The sequence below is a fragment of the Schistocerca cancellata genome, chromosome 8, assembly GCF_023864275.1.
Source record: "Schistocerca cancellata isolate TAMUIC-IGC-003103 chromosome 8, iqSchCanc2.1, whole genome shotgun sequence".
In the NCBI taxonomy this organism is placed as follows: domain Eukaryota; kingdom Metazoa; phylum Arthropoda; class Insecta; order Orthoptera; family Acrididae; genus Schistocerca; species Schistocerca cancellata.
In genome coordinates, this window is record NC_064633.1 from 376,451,266 (window position 1) to 376,476,092 (window position 24,827).

Consider the following 24,827-nt stretch of genomic DNA (forward strand, 5'->3'; position numbering starts at 1 on the left):
CTATCATCTTGTATCTCCTTCTTCCTCTCAGTCTTCTCCCACAAACCAATCCTTCCAAATCATCTGCTAGCAAGCACTCCCGTCTGAATGAATGTCCCAAACAGTTCTTTTTCGTTTCTCTTACAACCTTCAGCAGACATCTTCTCTCACCAACACTTTCCAATACTCTTTCATTACTCACTCTTTCCATCCAGCTTATTCTCTACTTCTCCTCATCCAATCTCAAATGCTTCTATCCTTCTTTGATCCTCTCGTCTCAGCGTCCATGTTTCTGCCCCATATAGTGCCACACACCAGACAAAACATTTGCCAAGCCTTTTCCTTAGATCTTTATCTGCTTTGCCACATAAGTCTCCTCTTCTTGTTGAATACCTCCTTCGCTATGGCAATTCGAGTTTTCACCTCCTGGTGACATCTCAACTCTTCAGTTATTGTGCTTCCAAGATATTTAAATGCACTTACTTGGCTAATGGCAGATTGTCCTATTTTAATATTGGACAGTCTGCGTCTTGTATTGATGACCATACTCCGTGTTTTTGCTGTGTTTATTCACATCCCATATTCCACACAAGCTTGATTCAGATCTTTCAGCATGGTATTCACTGTCCGCTCTCTTCCTGCCACTAATACCATCTCATCAGCAAATCTTATACCTTCTATTCTCTTTCCACCAATACATATTCCTCTTTTCCCATCTAAGCCTTTCACAATAATCTCTTCAAGGTATGCGTTAAACAACAGTGGGGAAAGGCAACAACCTTGTCTAACACCTCGTCCAATGCTGCTTCCTTCTGACATTTCATTTCCAGTCCTTATCCTTACTTTCTGGTGTAAATATAGATTCTGTATCAGTCGTCTCCCTTTCCAATCTACTCCTTTCCTCTTCAAAATATCCATCAGCTTATTCCACTGAACTCTGTCAAAAGCCTTTTCTAAATCTATAAAAACAACAAAGATTTCTCTACCTTTTTTCCATATATCTTTCCCCTATAGTTCTTAACAAGCCAATAGTATCTCTTGTTCCTCTTCCTTTTCTAAATTCGAACTGCTCCTCTGCAGTCCCTCTATCCAGCTTGCCATATAGCCTTCTATTCAACACTCTCAGCAAGACTTTAGCTGCATGAGAAATTAGACTGATGGTCCGATGCTCTTCACATTTTTTAGTGTTTCTCTTTTTCTCTGTTGGTATCATAACTGTTGCAAGGAAGTCCTCAGGCCATTCCTCTTTGTCATATATCTCGTTACAGAGGTAGACTATTTCTTTTCTTGCCTTGTTCCCCAGACTCTTCAACAGTTCTCCTGGCAAATCATCAATTCCACATGCCTTCCTATTCTTCACCTCCTTAAGCGCCTTTTCTACTTCTGCTTCCAAGATGGTGAATCCCTTTCCATCTTCCGGCACATATTGCTCCTCTTCAACCTTAATTTCTCTTTGCATTTCATCCCCCTTATACAGACATTCAATATATTCTTGCCATCTGTTCAAAACCTCCTGTGGTTCTCCTGCTAGAGTACCATCCGCTCTTTCTATTTCCATATTATTCCTCTTTCTTTTACGTTCAAAAACTATCTCACTAGTCAGTCTATACATAATTTCGTGCTTACCCTCTTTCTCCATTTTCTCTATTTCGTCTCATTTCTGTTTCATCCATCATTTCCTTCCGCCAGGGAGCAGTAAAGTGCAGAACCTATAGAAGCACGATCTGCGATCTAGCGATCATGTTAGAATACATTGGGGCACAAATTCCTTGTAATCCAGTTTTGCAAGCTTTCTGCAAGTTAATGCTAATGCATTCTTAAACGTAAATTAATGCTTACTTAAATCGAATACAGAAATAATACACTTAAATATCGTTATAAATAGCTCTACATAATTTGAATATAATTATGCCCCTAAGAAGCATTATTTCAATATTGGTATATTTCCTAACAGCAGGGCTGTTGCTACAGAACAAAAACAATACTAATGTGTCCACCACCTGTTGAGCATCTGTTCTCCAAACAACAGTGTAATATTTCTGTTTATACTCGTTACATTCATGTAATACAGTTCTGTACAAACTCATTGTAGTTATTGTGAGGCCAGGTAATTGACTATATATAGCTGTGAGCACAGTATTATCTGTAAGGACAGAACCACAGGCACATAGACACAGGCAACAGAGCATGCACAATGTCGGCACTAGTACAGTGTATATCCACCTTTCGCAGCAATGCAGGCTGCTATTCTCCCATGGAGACGATCGTAGAGATGCTGGATGTAGTCCTGTGGAACGGCTTGCCATGCCATTTCCACCTGGCGCCTCAGTTGGACCAGCGTTCGTGCTGGACGTGCAGACCGCGTGAGACGACGCTTCATCCAGTCCCAAACATGCTCAATGGGGGACAGATCCGGAGATCTTGCTGGCCAGGGTAGTTGACTTACACCTTCTAGAGCACGTTGGGTGGCACGGGATACATGCGGACGTGCATTGTCCTGTTGGAACAGCAAGTTCCCTTGCCGGTCTAGGAATGGTAGAACGATGGGTTCGATGACGGTTTGGATGTACCGTGCACTATTCAGTGTCCCCTCGACGATCACCAGTGGTGTACGGCCAGTGTAGGAGATCGCTCCCCACACCATGATGCCGGGTGTTGGCCCTGTGTGCCTCGGTCGTATGCAGTCCTGATTGTGGCGCTCACCTGCACGGCGCCAAACACGCATACGACCATCATTGGCACCAAGGCAGAAGCGACTCTCATCGCTGAAGACGACACGTCTCCATTCGTCCCTCCATTCACGCCTGTCGCGACACCACTGGAGGCGGGCTGCACGATGTTGAGGCGTGAGCGGAAGACGGCCTAACGGTGTGCGGGACCGTAGCCCAGCTTCATGGAGACGGTTGCGAATGGTCCTCGCCGATACCCCAGGAGCAACAGTGTCCCTAATTTGCTGGGAAGTGGCGGTGCGGTCCCCTATGGCACTGCGTAGGATCCTACGGTCTTGGCGTGCATCCGTGCGTCGCTGCGGTCCGGTCCCAGGTCGACGGGCACGTGCACCTTCCGCCGACCACTGGCGACAACATCGATGTACTGTGGAGACCTCACGCCCCACGTGTTGAGCAATTCGGCGGTACGTCCACCCGGCCTCCCGCATGCCCACTATACGCCCTCGCTCAAAGTCCGTCAACTGCACATACGGTTCACGTCCACGCTGTCGCGGCATGCTACCAGTGTTAAAGACTGCGATGGAGCTCCGTATGCCACGGCAAACTGGCTGACACTGACGGCGGCGGTGCACAAATGCTGCGCAGCTAGCGCCATTCGACGGCCAACACCGCGGTTCCTGGTGTGTCCGCTGTGCCGTGCGTGTGATCATTGCTTGTACAGCCCTCTCGCAGTGTCCGGAGCAAGTATAGTGGGTCTGACACACCGGTGTCAATGTGTTCTTTTTTCCATTTCCAGGAGTGTAGATAAACAACTGACAGCCACATCAAACGTGTAGAAAATAATAGATATATATTGAATTTAATTGTAAACTGTATTCGGTTCTCTGGTGCTTTGAAATTGGGTCTCAAGTGTCACGATGAATCTGATACCTCTCGAAATGAGGGGATTTTTCGTGAGCTAATTCAGTTCAGCGCGAAATTGGATAAAGATCTTCAAGTTCATCTCAGTCAAGCATCAGTGTTCAAAGGCATTTCTAAGACTGTTCAGAACGAACTAATGCAATGCAGTTTGAAGTGTACCGTGATGAAGTTCGTAAAGAGATAAAACATGCTGAATATGTTGCAATAATCGTGGATGAAACTATAAATGTGTCGTGCGAATTTCAATTGGTTATTGTTTTGCGTTATGTTGTTGAGGGAAAAACTGTTGAAAGATTTTAGAAATTTGTTAATCCAGAAAGTCAGAATGCTCATACTATAGCTGAGAGTATTCTAAAAGAAATTGAACCATTAATTGGCGATGACCGTGCAAAACTAAAAGCTGATGCAAACGTTATGAGCGGCAGGTCGAACGGGATTCAGAAATTAATTAAAAACAAGTACCCAAATGCAAACAACATACATTGTTATGCGTATCAGTTCAACCTTACGTCTGCGGCAGCTTCTGTTATTCGCCAAGCCTGCATCATTTTTGCACTCCTTTCAGGTATTTCTTCTTCCTTTTTTTAACTCGCCACTGAGATCAAAAGTGTTACATAGAATTATTGAAAAAAGCTTGCCCTGTGTGTGTGTCACGAGATGGAATAATCATTCGCGAGTAGTAAGCATGTTTCTGAAAACAGGTTTTTTTTTTTTACTGTTATTGAAACAAGTAAGAGCATAAAACTATCTTCTACTATTGAAAAAGTTGGTCCATACCAACAAAACTGCAAAATAATGAATTCGTCTTCTGATTATCATTTTTCTAAATCATAATGCCTCATGCAGACGTACTTTCTTTTCAGAAGAAGATAAATGAACCGATCAAAGCAAAGCAAGACATCCAGAACTTTGAAGCGGTAATGCAAAACATCAGAGGTGACATTGACTCCACCCTTAACGAGACTAGTTTCGAAAATGACGAAACGATGCCTGCCAAGAAACCACGAATTCTTGATGGGCATAAAAAAGAGCCGGCCACTGTGGCCGAGCGGTTCTAGGAGCTTCAGTCCGGAACCGCGCTGCTGCTACGGTCGCATGTTCAAATCCTGCCTCGGGCATGGATGTGTGTGATATTTTTAGGTTAGTTAGGTTTAAGCAGTTCTAAGTCTAGCGGACTGATGACCTCAGATGTTAAGTCCCATAGTGCTTAGAGCCATTTGAACCATTTTTAAAAAAGAGATGCTTTGTAAGCGTGTGATACCATCCTTTCTGAAATAAAATAAGAAGGGCGCTCTTGTAATAAGTGTTTATTTCCGTTTTCCTGTACGTTTTGTTTGATATAATATCTTATGAAATACACTACTGGCCATTAAAATTGCTACACCACGAAGATGACGTGCTACAGACGCGAAATTTAACCGACAGGAAGAAGATGCTGTGATATGCAAATGATTAGCTTTTCAGAGCATTCACACAAGGTTGGCGCCGGTGGCGACATCTACAACGTGCTGACACGAGGAAAGTTTCCAACCGATTTCTCATACACAAACAGCAGTTGACCGGCGTTGCATGGTGAAACGTTGTTGTGATGCCTCGTGTAAGGAGGAGAAATGCGTACCATCACGTTTCCGAGTTTGATAAAGGTCGGATTGTAGTTTATCCCGATTGCGGTTTATCGTATCGCGACATTGTTGCTCGCGTTGGTCGAGATCCAATGACTGTTCGCAGAATATGGATTCGATGGGTTCAGGAGGGTAATACTGAACGCCGTGCTGGATGCCAACGGCCTCGTATCACTAGCAGTCAAGATGACAGGCATCTTATCCACATGGCTGTAACGGATCGTGCAGCCACGTCTCCATCCCTGAGTCAACAGATGGGGACGTTTGCAAGACAAAAACCATCTGCACGAACAGTTCGACGACTTTTGCAGCAGCACGGACTATCAGCTCGGAGACCATGGCTGCAGTTACCCTTGACGATGCATCACAGACAGGAGCGCCTGCGATGGTGTACTCAACGACGAACCTGGGTGCACAAATGGCAAAACGTCATTTTTTCGGATGAATCCAGGTTCTGTTTACATCATCATGATGGTCGCATCCGTGTTTAGCGACATCGCGGTGAACGCACATTGGAAGCGTATATTCGTCATCGCCATACTGGCGTATCACCCGGCGTGATGGTATGGAGTGCCATTGGTCACACGTCTCGGTCACCTCTTGTTCGCATTGACGGCACTTTAAACAGTGGACGTTACATTTCAGATGTGTTACGACCCGTGGCTCTACCCTTCATTCGATCCCTGCGAAACCCTACATTTCAGCAGGATGTTGCAGGTCCTGTACGGGCCTTTCTGGATACAGAAAATGTTCGACTGCTGCCCTGGCCAGCACATTCTCCAGATCTCTCACCCATTGAAAACGTCTGGTCAATGGTGGCCGAGCAACTGGCTCGTCACAATACGCCAGTCACTACTCTTGATGAACTGTGGTATCGTGTTGAAGCTGCATGGGCAGCTGTACCTGTACACGCCATCCAAGCTCTGTTTGGCTCAATGCCCAGGCATATCAAGGCCGTTATTAGGGCCAGAGGTGGTTGTTCTGGGTACTGGTTTCTCGGGATCTATGCACCCAAATTGAGTGAAAATGTAATCACATGTCAGTTCTAATATAATATATTTGTCCAATAAATACCCGTTTATCATGTGCATTTCTTCTTGGTGTAGAAATTTTAATGGCCAGTAGTGTATATGAATTACCAACAAAATTCCGTAATACGTTCGATGCCACCATACTAAGCTTTTTTTGGCGCCGTCAATGGAATGCCTCAGCGGCCGCCACTGCCATAAAGTGACTGTAAAAGTACAAGCATTCGCAAATTACACTGTTTTCTTGGAAAAAAAATTCAAGCTTGGTTCGATGACGTTCACGCGAACGTAAATATCTTGTAATTTCACAGTCAACTGTAACTATAGCGTTCGTAAACTCAGTAGTGATCTCAGATGTTGAAGCAAATCGTTCTAAACCGCCCAAGGCTGTGAACATCTCCTGACGAGTAGTCGGAATGGTGTCAGTATTCTTCTCCTCCTCCTCCTCCTCACTTTCTTCTCACGACTCTCCTTGCACAGCTTTTGGCACATCAGATTCTTCTAACTCGTGGACATCTTCAGTGTTACTATCTCTCCAGGCTGTGTTAAAGCACTTCTGTCTATGATGTGACGGCAGGGAGTTCGAGGCTGCTGCGAAGGCTTATATTGCGTCAGACAGATACCAATTTGGGTTTACAGTACGGTTTCCAGCAGCACAAATGCAGCTCTTGCAAGTCGCTTGCGGTAAGCTCTCTTCATGAGAGAAATGATGCCTTGATCCAAGGGCTGAAGGTGCTTGTCGCGATTGGTGGGAAAAACTGAACCTTTATGTTGCTTAGGTTCAGATCATGTACGTTACGAGCATTACATACGTCCACAGTCTGCTTTGAGCAACCATTCCACTGTTGAAACGAAGAAGCCATTTGCGAAATGATGTGCCGTCGATCCCAGCTTTTTTACGGTGAGAGTAGACGCTAGGTGAAGTGACCATATTTATGTCTTTAAAACATACCGATAGCTCAGGGACAAAACTTCTCACTGCCGTCCGCATTACATACGAGGGTATCAGTCACACGTTTTTTGCCGCTGCGTGCTCCACTGTGACACTTATCACCTTTTATCCCCATGGTGCGATTTGGAAAAAGTTTGTAGGAAAGTGCAATTGCGTCCGTACTGAACACATCACACGAGGCACGCTTTTCCCTCACTCTGACGTATTCATGCGACCAGCTGCTCGCACTTTCTTCATCAACTTCATTTACTTCATCATAAATTTGCACAGATGAAATTGAATGTCTCTTTTGGAACCGTTACAGCCAACCAGCAGGAAAACTGAAATCTTCTATGCCTACATTTTTGGCAATTTCATTTGCTTTTGACTGAATTATAGGGCCACTTAAAGGTATGTTAGATGCGCGCATATGATTGACCCATACTAGCAGTAACTTCTCGATGTCTTCATACTTGGCGCTACCAAGCGTTTACATTTGTCTCCGGAACCTGATGCTGTAGCACTAATGATTTTTTTCTCGATTCTTAATTATAGTAGATAAAGTAATTTGGAACTTCCAAGTTACTCAGCAATTGCCGTTTTCTTTCTACCACGGTCCACGTCACCTAGAATCTTATGGTTCACCTGCATATTTAGAGCTGTCTGTTTCCTCTCTGCCATGTTTCGCGTGCTACCTTTTGCAGATTTCTATCTAGAATTCTAGCTCGATTTGGCTGCGACTAAAAGAACGCCTCGCATCGAATATGTTTCTGAATGTTAATGCACACATTATTGAATTTACTTAAAATGTATCGTACTCGCTGATTGTTGAGGTGTTTATCGCGGCTGCCGACCTACAATACGTGAGAAGCGAGTCAACAATGGGTTAGTTAGCTTTATGGTTACATTTCTTGCATTCATTTCGGGAAAAAATAACACTTCAAAGTACTGTAGCATCGGAAGTGGGTGTTACAATGAAATTTAATTACGCTAGGGATTGAAAAAGAGTTCGTAATTTGTCTTAACCGAAATTCTTATTAACCGATAGAACTTTTCATAAGAAGTAATGCATTTCTGCCGGCGCCAATATTTTTTTCGTGTTAACCCCGAGTTCATCCTGCGCGAGTTCGCGCTAACAAGGTTATACTGTACTTGTGTGTTGTTCGAACTTGCCTGTAACAAATATAGCAGCCTGCATCTGAACTGCTTCGATTTCTTCCTTCAATCCGACCTGGTCCGGATCCCAAACACTGGAGCAATACTGAAGAATGAGTCGCACTAATGTCCTATATGTGGTCTCCTTCCTCTTCGGCCACTTTCCTAAAATTCTCCCAATAAACTGAAGTCTACTATTCACCTTCCCTACTACAGTCCTTAACGTGCTTGTTCCATTTCACATCGCTTTGCAACATTACACCTAGATATTTAATCAACGTAACTATGTGAAGCTGCACACTGTTAATGTTGTATTGGAATATTGCCGGTTTCTGCACTTACTGGTAACACCAAGTTTTGTCACCCGCTATAATCTTTTCCATAACAGAATAGACCATGTTCCGAATTTCAGAAAGATCGCGGCAGGCGATCACGCATCGTTTTTTTGTTCGGGAGTCAAGGTGTACAGGACAAACTTTGCACACACTTTCTGCTCTTCGAAACAGTATGGAGGATGTCTTGCTTGAACAGTTGGTTTAGAGATGTTGCTACATAGCGATTTGTGACGCAACAACGTTGACACACTACGTTCGCACGTCCACTGCTTAAAAAAGTCTGCTCACAACCAACTGGCCTCATGCACATTTGTCGTTCACAGTTGTTAGTTCAAGATACCACCGTAGCTACTGCACAGATACTGCGTACAGCCAGGAACAAGATCAGTCTAGAGACTTTTTGGACGGATGATGTATACTACAACGCCCTCTGCGTCGCACCCGTAGCGATCGGGAGGGCAAGTTGTAATTACAGCACGCACAGATGCGTTTAAGCAATCATTCCTCCCGCTTTCTATATGTGAATGAAACAGGAAAAAGCCCTAACGACTGGTAAATGGGTAGTAACCTCTGCCATACACTTCGGAGTGGTTTGCAGACTGTAGATGCAGACGTAAATGATGTTCTTTGGCAGCTGTCTAGCAGTGTAGAAAGTAGTATTTGTCCACAACATGAAGACCCTTCTCGCGGTGTCCGTAAGGAACGACACGGACGTGCAATGCCCCTCCATAACACTGAGGTGACCAAAGTCATGGGATAGCGAGATGCACATGTACACATGGCGGTACTATCGCATACATATTGAAAACGCGGAATGGTAGTGGGAGCTAGACGCTTGGAACATTTCATTTCGGAATCGTTAAGGAATTCAATATTCCGAGATCAGCAGTGTCAAGTATGCTGAGCAAATCAATTTTCCGCCAATGCCGTCTCTCACCTCGGACAACGCAGTGGCCTTCACTTAACGACAGAGAGTAGCGGCGTTTACGTAGAGTTGTCAGTGCTAACAGACAAGCAACACTACGTGGAATAACCGGAGAAATCAATGTGGGACGTACGACGAACATATCCGCTACGACAGTGCGGCGAAATTTGCCGTTAAAGGGCTGTAGCAGCGGACTACCGACACGAATGCCTTTGCTATCAGTACAACATCGCCTGCAGCATCTCTGTTCGGTTGTGACCATATCGATTGGACCCTAGACGACTGGAAAACTGTGGCCTGGTCAGACGAGTCCCGATTTCAGTTGGTAAGAACTGATGGTAAGGTTCAAATGTGACACAAACCCCACGAAACCATGGACCCAAGTTGTCAACAATACAATGTGCAAGCTGATGGTGGCTCCACAATGGTGTGGGTTGTGTTACATGGAATGGACTGGGTCCTGTAATCAGCTGAACCGATCACTGACTGGAAATGATTAAGTTCGGATACTTGGACCAATCACGGACTTCAATTTTTATGGGTCGCAGTGCGCCATTTCACCCGTCCACAATTGTTTACGATTGGTTTGAAGAATATTTTGGACAGTTCGAGCGAATAATCTGGCCACCCAGATTGCCCGACATCAATCCCATCCAACATTTATGGAACATAAGTGAGAGGTCAGTTTGTGCACTGGCAACACTTTTGCAATTATGGACGGCCATAGAGGCAGCATGGCTCATTATTTCTGCTGCACTACGCCGGGCAAAAGGAGGATACTGGGAGGTATCCCATAACTTTTGTCACCTCAGTGTGTGACTGCCGCGAGGATGCGAGCGTTTGTCCTCCAAATGCGAAAATATTTTGTTGGTGCCAACCTACATAGAGAGAAATGATCGGTGTCATAAAGTAAGAGGAACCAGAGCTCGCACGAAAAAATTTAAGTGTTCCTTTTTCCCGCGCCCTGTTCGAGAGTGGAACGGCAGAGAAATAGTTCGAAGGTGTTTCGACGAACCCTCTGCCAGAATTGTGAAGTGCAGAGTAGTCACGTAGATGTAGTTGTAGCGCAGACCCCTTCCCGCAGTGCTGGCACCATTACCCGTGTTTTGCGAGCATACGAAGGGGACATGCGGCGGAAATATGGGTGGCGCTCGGAGACAATTGGATATCTTCTAAGTAGTGGCGAGTTTCTCCGCTACCGGCAGCGCTAGGAAAAAGGGTCTTCCTATCGTGGACAGATGGTAGTGCTTTGCTGGTGTGCCGCAGGTGCTACACGTGTTGTGGTTGTTGTTGCAGCAGCTGGACCTGCACCCGCTGTACTGGGACGCGGCGCTCAGCTACTGGCGAGACGAGACTGGCCGTCGCGCCTTCCGCCGCTGCTCAGAGTTCTCCAAGCCGCTCGGCGAGGAGATGGACCGCCCTATGCGCTAGCCGGGCACCACCTCCTCACCAGCCACTGCCCTCACCACAAATTAACCGAGAGCCCAGCTTCCTGCCTGTCAACAGTCTCTCCCACGCCACGCTTGTACGCACGCTCACGAAAGCTTTATTTAAACACTATGTTCGGCATACTCAGGACGAATTTCATGTAATACTGTGCAATAAACACCTGTGTTACCCTTATTATATTGTTAACGTAGCATCAGCGATCAGCATGCATGCGGATCTGGAGCATCGCTCCCGCCTACAGAATCAGATCAGCTTGCGCTTCTGTCTGCAGTACCAACATTGCAGCCAACTTAACAACGGCACAGTAGCCTGATGCACTCGCACTGTCGACTCACTGTCTCGTATAAAACAATTCATCCCATATTCAAGAAACAGAGTGAGGTGGACTTGCATTCGGAAGAACAGCGGTTCCAACAAGAATCCGGCCATCCTGATTTATGTTTTCCCTAAACCGCTTCAGGCAAATGCCAGAATAGTCCCTTTGAAAGGGCACGGCCTATTTCCTTCCCCGTCCTTTCCTAATCCGAGCGTGTTCTCTGTCTATAATGACCACGATATCGACGGGACGTTAAACACTAATTTTCTCATCATCCTCCGCGTTCAAAAAACGATCTAAAACACAGCACAGACATGGTTAATCTTTCCTGTCCGAAGAGACTACTAAACAAAACAGATAACTTGAAAGATATAGATTCTGTTCCTCCAAATTATAGACGCACCCTTGAGAGCCCCATTCATTTATTCTGTCTCCACCTGACTCCTAATTACTTGCGTCAAAATACCAATCTCGGAAAGCAGAAAAATACACTGCCTTACAGAAATATAGTGAAGCACCCAGAGGACACAGTCGTATGTGAATGTAATTTCGTAGAAGTACGCACTTTCGGCAGGCATGTAAATGGTTAGAGCTGCGTTTCTCAGTGACAGGTAGAACAGTCACCGAAGCGCATTAGCGTTGTTCGTGTTTAGTGTTGTTAGGGGGTCTGGTACGGTTTACGAGGGGTGGCTATAAAATAACGGGACTATTGCAGTAAAACACTTTATTTCAGAAAAATATGTATTTAGTTATTGTCATCCTCAATATTCTCCCCTCTATCCCTACAACGCTTCATCCGAATTTTCCATTGATGGAAACACTGCTGGAAGTCTTCCTCTGTGAACTCCTTGATGCTGGTGCTGCTTTTTCTTTTACTGCTTCAGCAGACTGAAATCTTGTTCCTTTAAATGCAGATTTGACATTGGGGAATAGAAAAGTCACATGGCCCTAGATCAGGCGAATAACGTGGGCGGTGTAACACTCGGATGCTATACTTCACCAGAAACCTCGTAACAGACAATACGATGTCAGCCGGTGCGTTGTCTTTCTGCACAACCCATGAGTTATGTTTCCACATTTCGGGGCGTTTCTTTTTCTATTTTTTCACGGAATTCAGTAAGAACCTCGAGGTAGTAATGCTGATTAACAGTTCGACCTTCAGGAACTCAGTGAAGATACACAATTGCGTGAATATCGAAAAAGCACCATCGCTCACAATCTTGATTTGCTGATCCGCTGTCAGTGAAGAAGGTCCCTTCTAGTGCAAGGAGTGGCGCTTAGTTTCTGGATCATAACTGAAAAGCCAAGATTGACCACATGTTCTCACTTTTTCCTATCAAGGATCATTTTCAGTGATATTCAAAGTGTCAGTGCAAACATTTTCACGAGTTATGTTCGATTGTGATAATTTTCGGCATCAATTTCGCACACATTTTTCTCACTGTGAGTTGGTTATGTAAAATTTGCCGTAAGCATTCTTTTTCAATTTCTACAATTTCAACAATCGATCTAACAGTCAACCAACGGTCAGATCAAATCGGATTGCCTGTCTTTTCGGGATTTTCATCCGTTTTGATGTTGAAGGGCGTTCCGTGCGTGAGTCATCTTCAGCGTCTCTTCTGCTTGAGCCGCTGGAAAACTCGCATACGTGCTAAACAGTTTTCGCCGTGAAACTTCCTGGCAGATTAAAACTGTGTGTCGGAGCGAGACTCGAATTCGGGACTTTGCCTTTTGCGGGCAAGAGCTCTACCAACTGAGCTACCCAAGTACGACTCACACCCCGTCCTCACAGCTTTACTTCCGCCAGTACCTCGTCTCCAACCTTTCAAACTTTCCCGAGTTCGAGTCTCGGTCCGGCACACAGTTTTAATCTGCCAGATCACACCCCGCTGCAGAGTGAAAATCTCATTCTAGCCTTCGCCATGCACTTCTTTTAGTAAAAGTTGGGTTTCAGTAACAGTTTTTCCAAGTTTTGTCTGAAATTTCACGACAGTTCGTTGCTCCGTTGTTACACTTACCATTTTCCCGGCGAAAGAAAATAACAGCGTTTATACAACGGCCTCGGCCACACTGATTTGTCCACTGACACCAGAGATATCGCATTGGACTGAGAAGGGTTCACGCTTCACAAGTATTGGCCGTTCATTTTTTGGTGCAATCGTACTTACTCTGTGACAGCATCAGTCCCGTTATTTTACAGCCACACCTCGCATATTGGGCGTGAGCATCGTCGGATATTGAGAGATACCTGTGAAGGACACGAAGATGCCGCGTACTCGTGTAAGACAGCGTTATCAGAGCCTGACAGATTTAAAAAGGCGTCTCAGTGTAAGTCTAGCTGGTCGAATCGTGCAGTTTGCACTCGTATGGGATATTTGGATGCGACAGTGACCCAATGTTGGACAACATGGGAACTTGAGGAAAAGCATACTCTTCGTCAAGGGTTTGGTCAACAATTTCTGACCACCAAAAGGAAGGACCACCGCAATCTGCTGCAAGCACATCGTAAACCCTTCACGCTCGCGCCTGCCATCCGAGAACAAGTAATAGTCTCCCTGGCAAGTCCCGTGTCAACTTGCAACATTGGTAGGAGACTTGCAGCAGCCGGGCTAGGAAATTATGATCTCACGCATAGGCTGCTGTTAACATCACAGCATAAACGGCTGTATTTGGAGTGGTGCCGTGACTGGGTTAGCATCCACATCTACATCTACATGTGTACTCCGCTAGCCACCAAGGGGTGTGTGGCGGAAGGCACAATTCGCGCCAAAGTCATATTTGCTTATATGGATATGGTGTCTGCTCTTTCGGACATGTCCGAAAGAACAAACACCATTTCCATATAAGCATATAAGTTCTGGCGATACCGGCCATGACCTTCTTCTTCTGTGCGGATGCACACATACTACCCGAACTCTTACGGAACTTGGTAAGAATGTCTTCCACGAGTACACGAGTAATAAGTGTGTTCGGTAGGGGCGCTACGAATGTAGTGTGTGGACATATAAGGTGAGAATGTGGGTCTCGGGGGGGAGGGGGGGGTGCACGGGATAAGTCCCTGCAGTCGCACTATCCTCTGTGCCCTCGGTGGCTCAGATGGCTACAGCATCTGCCCTGTAAGCAGGAGATCCCCGTGTTCGAGTCCCGGTTGGGGCACACATTTTCACCTTTCCCCATTGATATACAGGGTGGCGCACGAAATGTGTTACCAATTGTTTCTTTCACAATTTACGACGCACATCAGATATTCCGCTGTGATCTCTCCAGTTGTACCAGCAGAGCTTGGAAAAACAAATGAGTTACGAAATGACGTGTAATTCACGATACTGCCGCTAAGAGACTAGTAAGCAGCAATGGCTCACAATGGAAGACTGACGACACGGCAGCGATCGGCAATTGTGTTACTTTTTCATGAAACGAAAAGCCTTGTTGTGACTCAGAGGTGTTTTCGACAACAGTTTAACACACGATGGGTCCCTTGCAAGAAAACCATCCACAGGTTGTACGATAAATTTGTACAGGAAGGAACAATATTGGAAGCGAAGCGACCTCGGCCTAAGCCTGTTTGTTCGCCGGAGAATATTGAATCGGTACGAGTTGCTGTACAGAGAAGTCTCGGGCAATCGTGTAGAAAGGCAGCAGTGCAACTGGGAATATTCAAACGCTCCGTTCAACGCTTTCTTAAAAGTGACCTCCATATGTACCCATACAAGATGACCTGTGCACAGAAGCTCACTGAAGAACACAAGCAGTAGAGACTACTGTTTGCTCAGTGGGCGGAGGAAAGGGAAGAAACTCTCAACAACATTTGGTTTTCAGACGAGGTGCATTTTCATTTAGACGGTGTGGTTAACAAACAAAATGTACGCTTTTGGGCCACTGAAAACCCACAAGTGCTTCATGAACGACAACATTATGCTCCGACGATTACAGCGTGGGCAGCTATTTCCACTCACAGACTTATTGGACCCTTTTTCTCTAAAGAAACTGTGAACAGCAAGTGTTATTTGAGCATGCTTCGCAATAGCTTCATTTCACAGCTTCTTGCTACTGCCTTGCCCTTCAACATGCAGTGGTTCATGCAAGATGAAGCAAGGCCACATACTGGAAACACTGTGTTGGAGTTTTTACACGAGCATTTCGACATGCGGATCATTTCACTCAGGTTTCCAGGTCGCTTCAATGACGGACAAAATTGGCCCCCCAATAGTCCAGACCTCAATCCATGTAACTTTTTTCTTTGGGGGCACCTAAAGGAAAAAATTTTCCCTAAACGTCCACGTGATTTAATGGAGCTCAGAAGACTTATTCTTCAAGCTTGCAGTAAAATTACGGAAGACATGTGCCGTAGGGTAATCACTAACTTCAGTGTTCGTTTGAAGGAAGTTAGGAAACGAAATGGTGGACAGATTGAGCATGTGCTGAACCAGAACAAATCTCCATAGACGGCTCTTCATTGTAGTATATGTTCCTTTCAGACTGTATTGACAATAAAGTTTATATTCAAAAACAAAATGGTAACACATTTCTTGCGCCCCCCTGTATATCAACGCCCGTCAGCAGTTGAAGGTATTGATTTCATTCCAATTTTCTTAAGTCATGTTCTCCCCCAGCCATACCCAGATATTTGACGGATGTTACAGCTTCCAGAGACTGGGCATTTATTTTGCGCTCGTACATTAATGGGGATTTTCGCCTTGTGATACGCAGTAGGTTACACTTACTAATATTGAGAGATAACTGCTAGACTGCTGATGAACGGCGTCGAGTTGCGTTAAGCGATGAGTCGCGGTTCTGTACTACTACCATCGCCGGCGAGTAAGGCGGCGACGTGAGGAGAGGTCAGCTGATTCTACTCCAGACGACGTGTTGTGGGGAGCCATAATGAATGACTTCAGCTTCAGGCCACGGTTGGTAGAAACTGAGGGAACTCTGACGGCACAATAGTCTGCGTCCTCATGTGTGACCTTTCTCACGACAGTATCTCTCGACAGTCAGATTCAGATGTTCCTTAAATCTTGTTTTAAAATTTCGTCCGGTTTGTCCTGTGTAACCTGACTCTCACGATGCTATCTTCATTTAGTACGCACTTAGAAGAACAAAGTCACACAACCAGCTCTGCATATTGACGAAAAATACAGCTTACTAAATAGATGAGAAGAAATAGAAATAACGAAGCACCGTTATTTTCAATGAATAGACCGATTAAAAAACAAAAAACTTGTTAAAAATTTCGCTATACTCTAATGACAACAAATTTCTTCGTTCTAGTACCTGACATAATACAGATTAGAAATAACACTACGTACAGTATATCTGATGCTACATAACAAAAAATAATACTCGCATATACAGGAATAGCTAATGACGACTACGTACATTTTCGTAAAAAAATACCTCCTACCGATTATATATTTATAAAATCGTATTATTTCACGAATATTACTGATAAGACGAGCCACATTATAATTATATGAAAAAATCACATCACACACTACTATACACACTATAAGTAAAGTATAATAAGTAATATGTGTCTTTTATAATATAGATACCGCTCGTGAATCATTATGAAATATCTTATCTCGAAACTACCTACAACAGATAGTTCGGAACCCCACTTATTACGGAAATATATTGGATGTAATGGCAACAAAGAGACCTGACCTCTTTAAGGAAGTCCACACTGAAATAAGTATCAGTGACCATGACACAGTTGTAGCAACAGTGATTACCAAAGTACAAAGGACAACTAAAACAAGCAGAAAGATATATATGTTTAGTAAGTTAGACAAAAAAATCAGTAGCTTCATATCTCAATGACAAACTTGATACTTTCAGCACAGGGTAGAAGCATGTAGAGGAACTATGGTTCAAGTTTAAAAGAATAATAGACCATTGCTCTGGATAGATATGTACCCAGTAGAACAACTCATAAAGGGAGGGGCCCTCCATGTTATTCAGACAGTGTAAAGAAACTTCTAAAGAAACATAGATTACTGTGTTAATAGATGTAAAACAAAGCATAGGGCTATAGACAGAGAGGTACTGAATGAAATGCGTTTGGCTGTCAAGACAGCAATGGGCGAAGGCTTAGAAATTCTGGTCGTATGGGAAGGCTGTTAGTGGCACCAACGTTAGTGTTCATCCCTGACGAATGAAAAAGGACCTGACATTGAAGGTAGCAAAGAAAAAGCTGAAACGCTTAACTCCGTTTTCAAAAGTTTCTTTATAAAGGAAAACCGGGAGAACTGCCCCAATGTAATTGTCGTACCACTAAAAAAATGAGTGAAATAAGTATTAGTGTCAGAGGTGTTGAGAAACAGTTGAAATAGTTAAAATTGAACAAAGCTCCACGGCTCGATGGAATCGCTGTCAGATTGTATACTGAATTTGCAGCTGAGTTAGCCACTCTCCCAACCATAATCTATCCCTCGAACAAAAAACCGCGTCCAATTCTTGGAAAAAACACAGGTCCCATCCATCTACAAGTAAAGGTATCCACAAAACTACTGTCCAGTATCCTTGTCATCGTTTTGTTGTAGGTTCTTAGAACATATTCTGAGCTCAAACATAATAAGGTATTTCGAAGAGAATGACATCCTCCATGCCAACCAGTACGGTTTCCGAAAACATCGATTATGTGAAACCCAACCCTCACTTTCCTCATATGATATGCTGAAAGCTTTGTATCAAGGCAGGCAGGTATATGCAGTATTTCTTGACTTCCGAAAACGTTTGATTCGGTTCCACACCTACGCTTATTGTCAAAAGTTGGATCTTATGGGGTTTGAAGCGAAATATGTGATTGGATTGAGAACTTTTTGGTAGGGAGGACCTGTAAGTAGGCTGTTTATGTTTTCTTTATGTAAGTAGGCTGTTTATGTTTTCTTTATGTAAGTAGGCTGTTTATATTTTCTTATTGGCAACGTTACGTAGCGCTCTATATGAAAATCACTGGCTGTGCTGTGTGCAGTCTGTGGCTAGTTTGCATTGTTGTCTGCCATTGTAGTGTTGGGCAGCGGCAGCTGGATGTGAACAGCGCGTAGCGTTGCGCAGTTGGAGGTGAGCCGCCAGCAGTGGTGGATGTGGGGAGAGAGATGGCAGAGTTTTGTAATTTGTCATGAACTGCTACACAAATAACTTACCTCACAAAAATCTTCATTACTCAACTACTGCAATACAGCGAGCGCCACTATTGCCAGCTAAATAAAAGATTCAAACTATGGAAGGCACTAACTACTGATAGGGATAGTTAGCAAATGAAAGATATTAATAGAGAACAAACAACGTATTTACCTTAATAGTCATAATATATATAGCAGTTCATGACAAATTACAAAACTCCGCCATCTCTCACCCCACATCCACCACTGCTGGCGGCTCACCTCCAACTGCGCAACGCTACGCGCTGTTCACATCGAGCTGCCGCTGCCCAACACTACAATGGCAGACAACAATGCAAACTAGCCACAGACTGCACACAGCACAGCCAGTGATTTTCATATAGAGCGCTACGTAACGTTGCCAATAAGAAAATATAAACAGCCTACTTACATAAAGAAAACATAAACAGCCTACTTACATAAAGAAAACATAAACAGCCTACTTACAGACCCAACATGTTGTCTTGGATGAAGAGACATCGTTAGACGCAGAAGTAATTTTGGGTGCGTCCTAGGGAAGTGTGGTGGGACCCTTTCTGTTCATGTTGTATGTTAATGACCTTGCAGACGATATTAATAGTAACCTCAGACTTTTTGCTGAGGATGCAGGTATCTATAATGAAGTACGTCTGAAAGAAGCTGCATAAATATTCGGTTAGATCTTCATAAGGTTTCAAAGTGGTGCAAAGATCGAGAACTTGCTTTAAATGTTCAAAAATGTAAAATTGTGCACTTCACAAAACGAAAAAACATAGTATCCTCTGACTAAGATATCAATGAGTCACTGCTGGAATCGGGCAGCTCGTTCAAAAACCTAGGCGTAACACTTTGTAGGCATACGGAATGGAATGAACGCAGGCTCAGTCGTAGGTAAAACAGGTGGTCGACTTCCATTTATTGGTAGAATACTGGGGAAGTGCAATCAAACTTACAAAGCACTAGTGAGACCGGTTTTGGAATATTGTTCAAGTCTGTGGGACCCGTACCAAATAGGACTAGCAGGGGATATTGAAAATACACAGAGGAGGGCATCACGAATAGTCATAGCTTTGAAACTTCCTGGCAGATTAAAACTGTGTGCCGAACCGACACTCGAACTCGGGACCTTTGCCTTTCGCGGGCAAGTGCTCTACCAACTGAGCTACCCGAGCACGACTCACGCCCCGTCCTCACAGCTTTACTTCTGCCAGTACCTCGTCTCCTACCTTCCAAACTTTACAGAAGCTCTCCTGTGAACCATGCAGAACTAGCACTCCTGAAAGAAAGGATATTTTAATCTGCCAGGAAGTGTCATATCAGCGTACTCTCCGCTGTAGAGTGAAAATCTCATTCTAGAGTCATAGCTTTGTCTAATCCATGGGAGATTGTCACAGAGATACTGAAGGAACTAAACTGGCAGACACTTGAAGACAAACGTAAACTATCCCGAGAAAGTCTGTTAACAAAGTTTCAAGAACCGGTTTTAAATGATAACTGTAAGAATATACTACAGCCCCCTATGTATCGGTCACATAGGGATCGTGAGGATAATATTAGAATAATTACAGCACGCACAGCGACATTCAAACAATCATTATTCCCGCAATCCACGTGAATAGTACGGGAAGAAACCCTAATAACTGGTACAATGAGACGTACTCCCTGCCATGCACTTCACAGCGGTTCGCAGAGTATAGATGTAGATAACGGACAAGGCCCGAAACTAGTCCGGTAAAGTAAACTGGTACCAACAAGCAGCTTACGTCAAACAATTAATTATTAATATGACACATTTACAGCGGATAACGGGGTTCATACTGCCAAGTTATTTGCAAATTTGATCAATATTGAAATCAGTGTTCTAACATCACAGGCCCTCCCAACCCGTGAATTTTCGTTTCGTTACCGCCTACCTTTCTGTGTGCTTCATCTTTTTTCGGGCAGTGTATTCTAAAAGCGCGCATATGTACTACAAGGACACGATCAGCATAATGACAAAATGAATGCTCAGGAATTTCACAGACTCACAGTTCAAGGCTACTTCGGTGTTCATTATCGCCGTGCGTAGTAGCCGTGCGGTTCGAGGCGCCATGTCGCAGACTGCGCGGCCCCACCCGCCGGAGGTTCGATTCCTCCCTCGGGCATGGGTGTGTGTGTTGTTCTTAGCATAAGTTAAAGTAATGTGTAAGTCTAGGGACCGGTGACCTCGGCAGTTAGGTCCCTTGAGAATTCACACACATTTGAACATATGAATATTTTGTGTCCGTTATCCTAAAAATTCTGGCCGAGTGTGTGATCAGACATGACCATACAATGAGTCCCAATGATGCCAGTGAAGAGTTATACAGGACTATCTCTCGACCACTGCATAACGGATAGCGTGCTATCTCGACGGAATTTGGTTATGCTTTGCGTCCACCACTTTTGTAAACAAATGCAGATGCTCACTGAGTTGCGTTCAGGAACACCTGAACAACATCTTGATATGAGGCCTTTCCGTGTAACCAGACTTGCACAACGTACACCATATCTGGAAACTAAGGGTATAGTGTCTCTTACCAGAGAAACAATTTGTCTTACATAGTTCGAGGAATTGGCGTCAGATGCATGAAGAAACGGCGCGAGAAAATTTTGAAAATGCAGATTTCAAACACGAGAATTTTACTGTAGCCTCTGTTTCATGTGCCACAAAAATTGCGGACAAAGAAGGCACATTCGATCCTCTTACTATCTTCCAATGAGTCTGCACTGCCAAGTAGTCTGAAGATGACCTGAGAGAACTGTTCAAATTTGAGCTTGTTTTCTTTCCAGGGAGTCTCTTCACTGAGGACGGTATATACAAATGCTGCGTTCTGTCCTATACCAGAGGAAGTGGGCCTTGGGATCAGCAAGTGTGCAATAATTGACGGTGTATACTTTATGTAGAAAGTTGTACGGAGTAAGACTACAACAGTCACATTCGAATCGGATGTAATGCAATAGTAGTTTCCGGCGAGTATCCTAGTGATGACCATCACCAAAGCAGCAGGCTTTGCTGCAATCGTCCACAAAATTAGCCTTTTCCACAACAACAGCCGTTACGGTGTCACAAGAATATTGTATCAAACAAATACCAACAATAGGAACGTCATTTCAGTGCTGGTTGCTGAAATGACATTGTGGTCAAGCAGGCAATAAAAGATGTCATTATTATGAATGTAAACAGCCCTGTTACAAAAACTCCTGACTATCTTACTGTTAGCGTCACGGATGATGACGTAGACATCCCGGATTAGCTTTTCTCAAAACGACAATTATTTCCAGAAGAATGGGAAGAATAATTCTCCCAGCGTTCTGTTCTCGTCAACGTCATGCAAATTCAGTCCACATGATATTACTTCCTTTCATGACTCTATCTCAGTGCCCTTTGGACAGAGGAAAAGACATTCACTTGACTTTTCAAAGAACCAGACTTAAGAGCACGCCAAATTTATGAAGCAGGGGAAAAGTTTGTTGTGACATTGCACATGGAGACATGGACAGAGGTACACTAGACGATCTTCGCTATTGAGAATTCTCTAAATCAGCGACAAAACTTAAATGCCAACTCGAGACGCCGCCCAGTGCCATCCTTTTCGTACTTGCCTACAAGTACAAGCGTCGCACGGTAATGAAATAATTCCATTCGCTTGGGGCTGGACGCTGACAAGCAGAGTAATAATTCCCATAAAAACGAAAAATGCAGCTTTAGACACGTTACTGAAAGTTATCTCTTGCAAGTATACAAATGGACCAGCAGTTTCAAAAAAATCGCGACTCCAGTACTCTGCCATTGGCAAGCATTGTTTTGGCCATGTATGCGGAAATTCACCCGTCCGGACCTCAACAAGGAGGATGCGGAGAGGGATACGACGACGAGAAAACACTAACCGACAACACCACCGCTTGGGAGAAAGACGCTGATGCCCAGTTTGAGCTCCCACATTGACTAACGAGGACAAGACCTTAAACTTTTTGGTTATTCTGTGTTCTGTTACGTCTTTCCTCATTTTTAGTACTAAGGGGACCAGAAAAATGTCTTTCTTATTTCAAATTCAAACAGTTAAATTGTTCACAAGTTTTTATTTTTAATCAGCGATATAATGACCAAAAATTTTCTGCCATATAGCGTGCAGATTTTAAATGCTGGATCGATGAAAATCATTTGATTTTTGAGGAATATACCTGGAGATAGAATTTGGACATTAGGCAGATTTTCAATTTTTTTGCCACTTAGAAAATTTTGTACCGATCGAAATGAATGGCTTAATATTGAGCGAGTTTAGTGGGTGAGACATATCTACCACCCCGGTCCATTAATTTTTCTGGGGATCATCTTGTGCAGTACTGTCTTGCGTTATCGTGTTGCAGAATAACGCTTTCCTCTTGACAGTCACTGGGCACTTTTCAATTAAAGATTGATGTACTTCATCCTGTTGTTCACAGTAAAGGTCTGCATTCACAGTTTGTCCGGGTTTCAGCACAATAAAATGAAGGCCCCCGCGAGTACTCCACCAAACATACAAGAGCGCCTTTTTGGAGGGTAAAACTGGCTTAGCTGTACTTCTTGGCCATTCATTCAGAGAGAGCCACTGCCTTCTGCATTTTGGATTATCATAGAGGACCCATTTTTCATCTCCAGTAATCAAGCGATCAAAAAATGCTTCCGTATTGTGCCACTGAAGCAATAAATTGCATATGGTGGATCGGTTAGTTTTGTTTGCCTTTATCAGTCTGCTGCAAATGTTCTTGGATGGTCGACCAAGCTTTGTTACGAGTGTTTGACAGATCCTCGATTGTCTTGCGGGGATTTGCTTCCATTTCCGCCCTCAATATTGTATGAAGTTGTTGGTTTTCCTGATCGATACGAGTCGGAAAGATCAAAATTACATGTTTTGAACTTACAAAATCACCTTTGCCATTTACGAACGTCTACTGCACTTGGATAAACATCGCGAATGTTTTTGGTAGCAACTGTGATTTTGAAAGTGGGCTGTCCTGTTTGCCATGATGATTTTCAGGACGTTTTGGCCACAAATATGAATGAAGTCACGAATATGATTAATGTGCTGAAATTCTGTAATACAGGGCTATTACAAATGATTGAAGCGGTTTCATAAATTCACTGTAGCTCCATTCATGGACATATGGTCACGACACACTACAGATACGTAGGAAAACTCATAAAGTTTTGTTTGGCTGAAGCCCCACTTCAGGTTTCTGCCGCCAGAGCGCTCGAGAGCACAGTGAGACAAAATGGCGACAGGAGCCGAGAAAGCGTATGTCGTGCTTGAAATGCACTCACATCAGTCAGTCATAACAGTGCAACGACACTTCAGGACGAAGTTCAACAAAAATTCACCAACTGCTAACTCCATTCGGCGATGGTATGCGCAGTTTAAAGCTTCTGGATGCCTCTCTAAAAGGGAAAATCAACGGGTCGGTCTGCAGTGAGCGAAGAAACGGTTGAACGCGTGCGGGCAAGTTTCACGCGTAGCCCGCGGAAGTCGACGAATAAAGCAAGCAGGGAGCTAAACGTACCACAGCCGACGGGTTGGAAAATCTTACGGAAAAGTCTAAAGCAGAAGCCTTACAGTTTGCAACTGCTACACTTCCATCATGATGTTCGGCATTTCTTAAACAGGAGATTGGAAAACAGATGGATCGGTGGAGATCATGATCAGCAATTCATGTCATGGCCTCCACGGTCTCCCGACTTAACCCCATGCGATTTCTTTCTGTGGGGTTATGTGAAAGATTCAGTGTTTAAACCTCCTCTACCAAGAAACGTGCCAGAACTGCGAGCTCGCATCAACAATGCTTTCGAACTCATTGATGGGGACATGCTGCGCCGAGTGTGGGAGGAACTTGATTATCGGCTTGATGTCTGCCGAATCACTAAAGGGGCACATATCGAACATTTGTGAATGCCTAAAAAAACTTTTTGAGTTTTTGTATGTGTGCGCAAAGCATTGTGAAAATATCTCAAATAATAAAGCTATTGTAGAGCTGTGAAATCGCTTCAATCATTTGTAATAACCCTGTATCGATACAATCATATTCTTTGGAAGACTGTGTTTGAGATCGGAGATGTTGGTCAGAGAGGTTAACTTTGCTTTGTCAGAGTAAGTCAGAGAGTAGCAGTTATAGGGTGTGTTGGACTGCCTGGCAATGTACTTGGTTTAAAAAGGAAAGAAGCTGAAAAGAAAATCCTGCTGTGTAGTTGAGTCAGCATTATTTAAAAAGGATTTTGTAATAACACGTTTTGAGAAAACATATTCAGCGAAAGACATTATATTAATGAAAGAATAATAAAACCCAACTATTTATGCAA

General features: G+C 43.9%; 1 protein-coding gene across 1 annotated transcript in view; it reads left to right on the top strand.

Moving 5' to 3' along the window:
* The window catches only part of LOC126095294 (uncharacterized), a 41,913-nt gene extending 30,814 nt beyond the window's left edge, over nucleotides 1-11,099 (top strand). Inside the window, exon 4 of the mRNA XM_049910077.1 lies at nucleotides 10,862-11,099. Coding sequence (XP_049766034.1) covers nucleotides 10,862-10,996 — 135 coding nt within the window. The 3' untranslated portion in view covers nucleotides 10,997-11,099. The remainder of the gene's footprint in view (nucleotides 1-10,861) is intronic.
* Nucleotides 11,100-24,827: the final 13,728 nt, after the last annotated feature.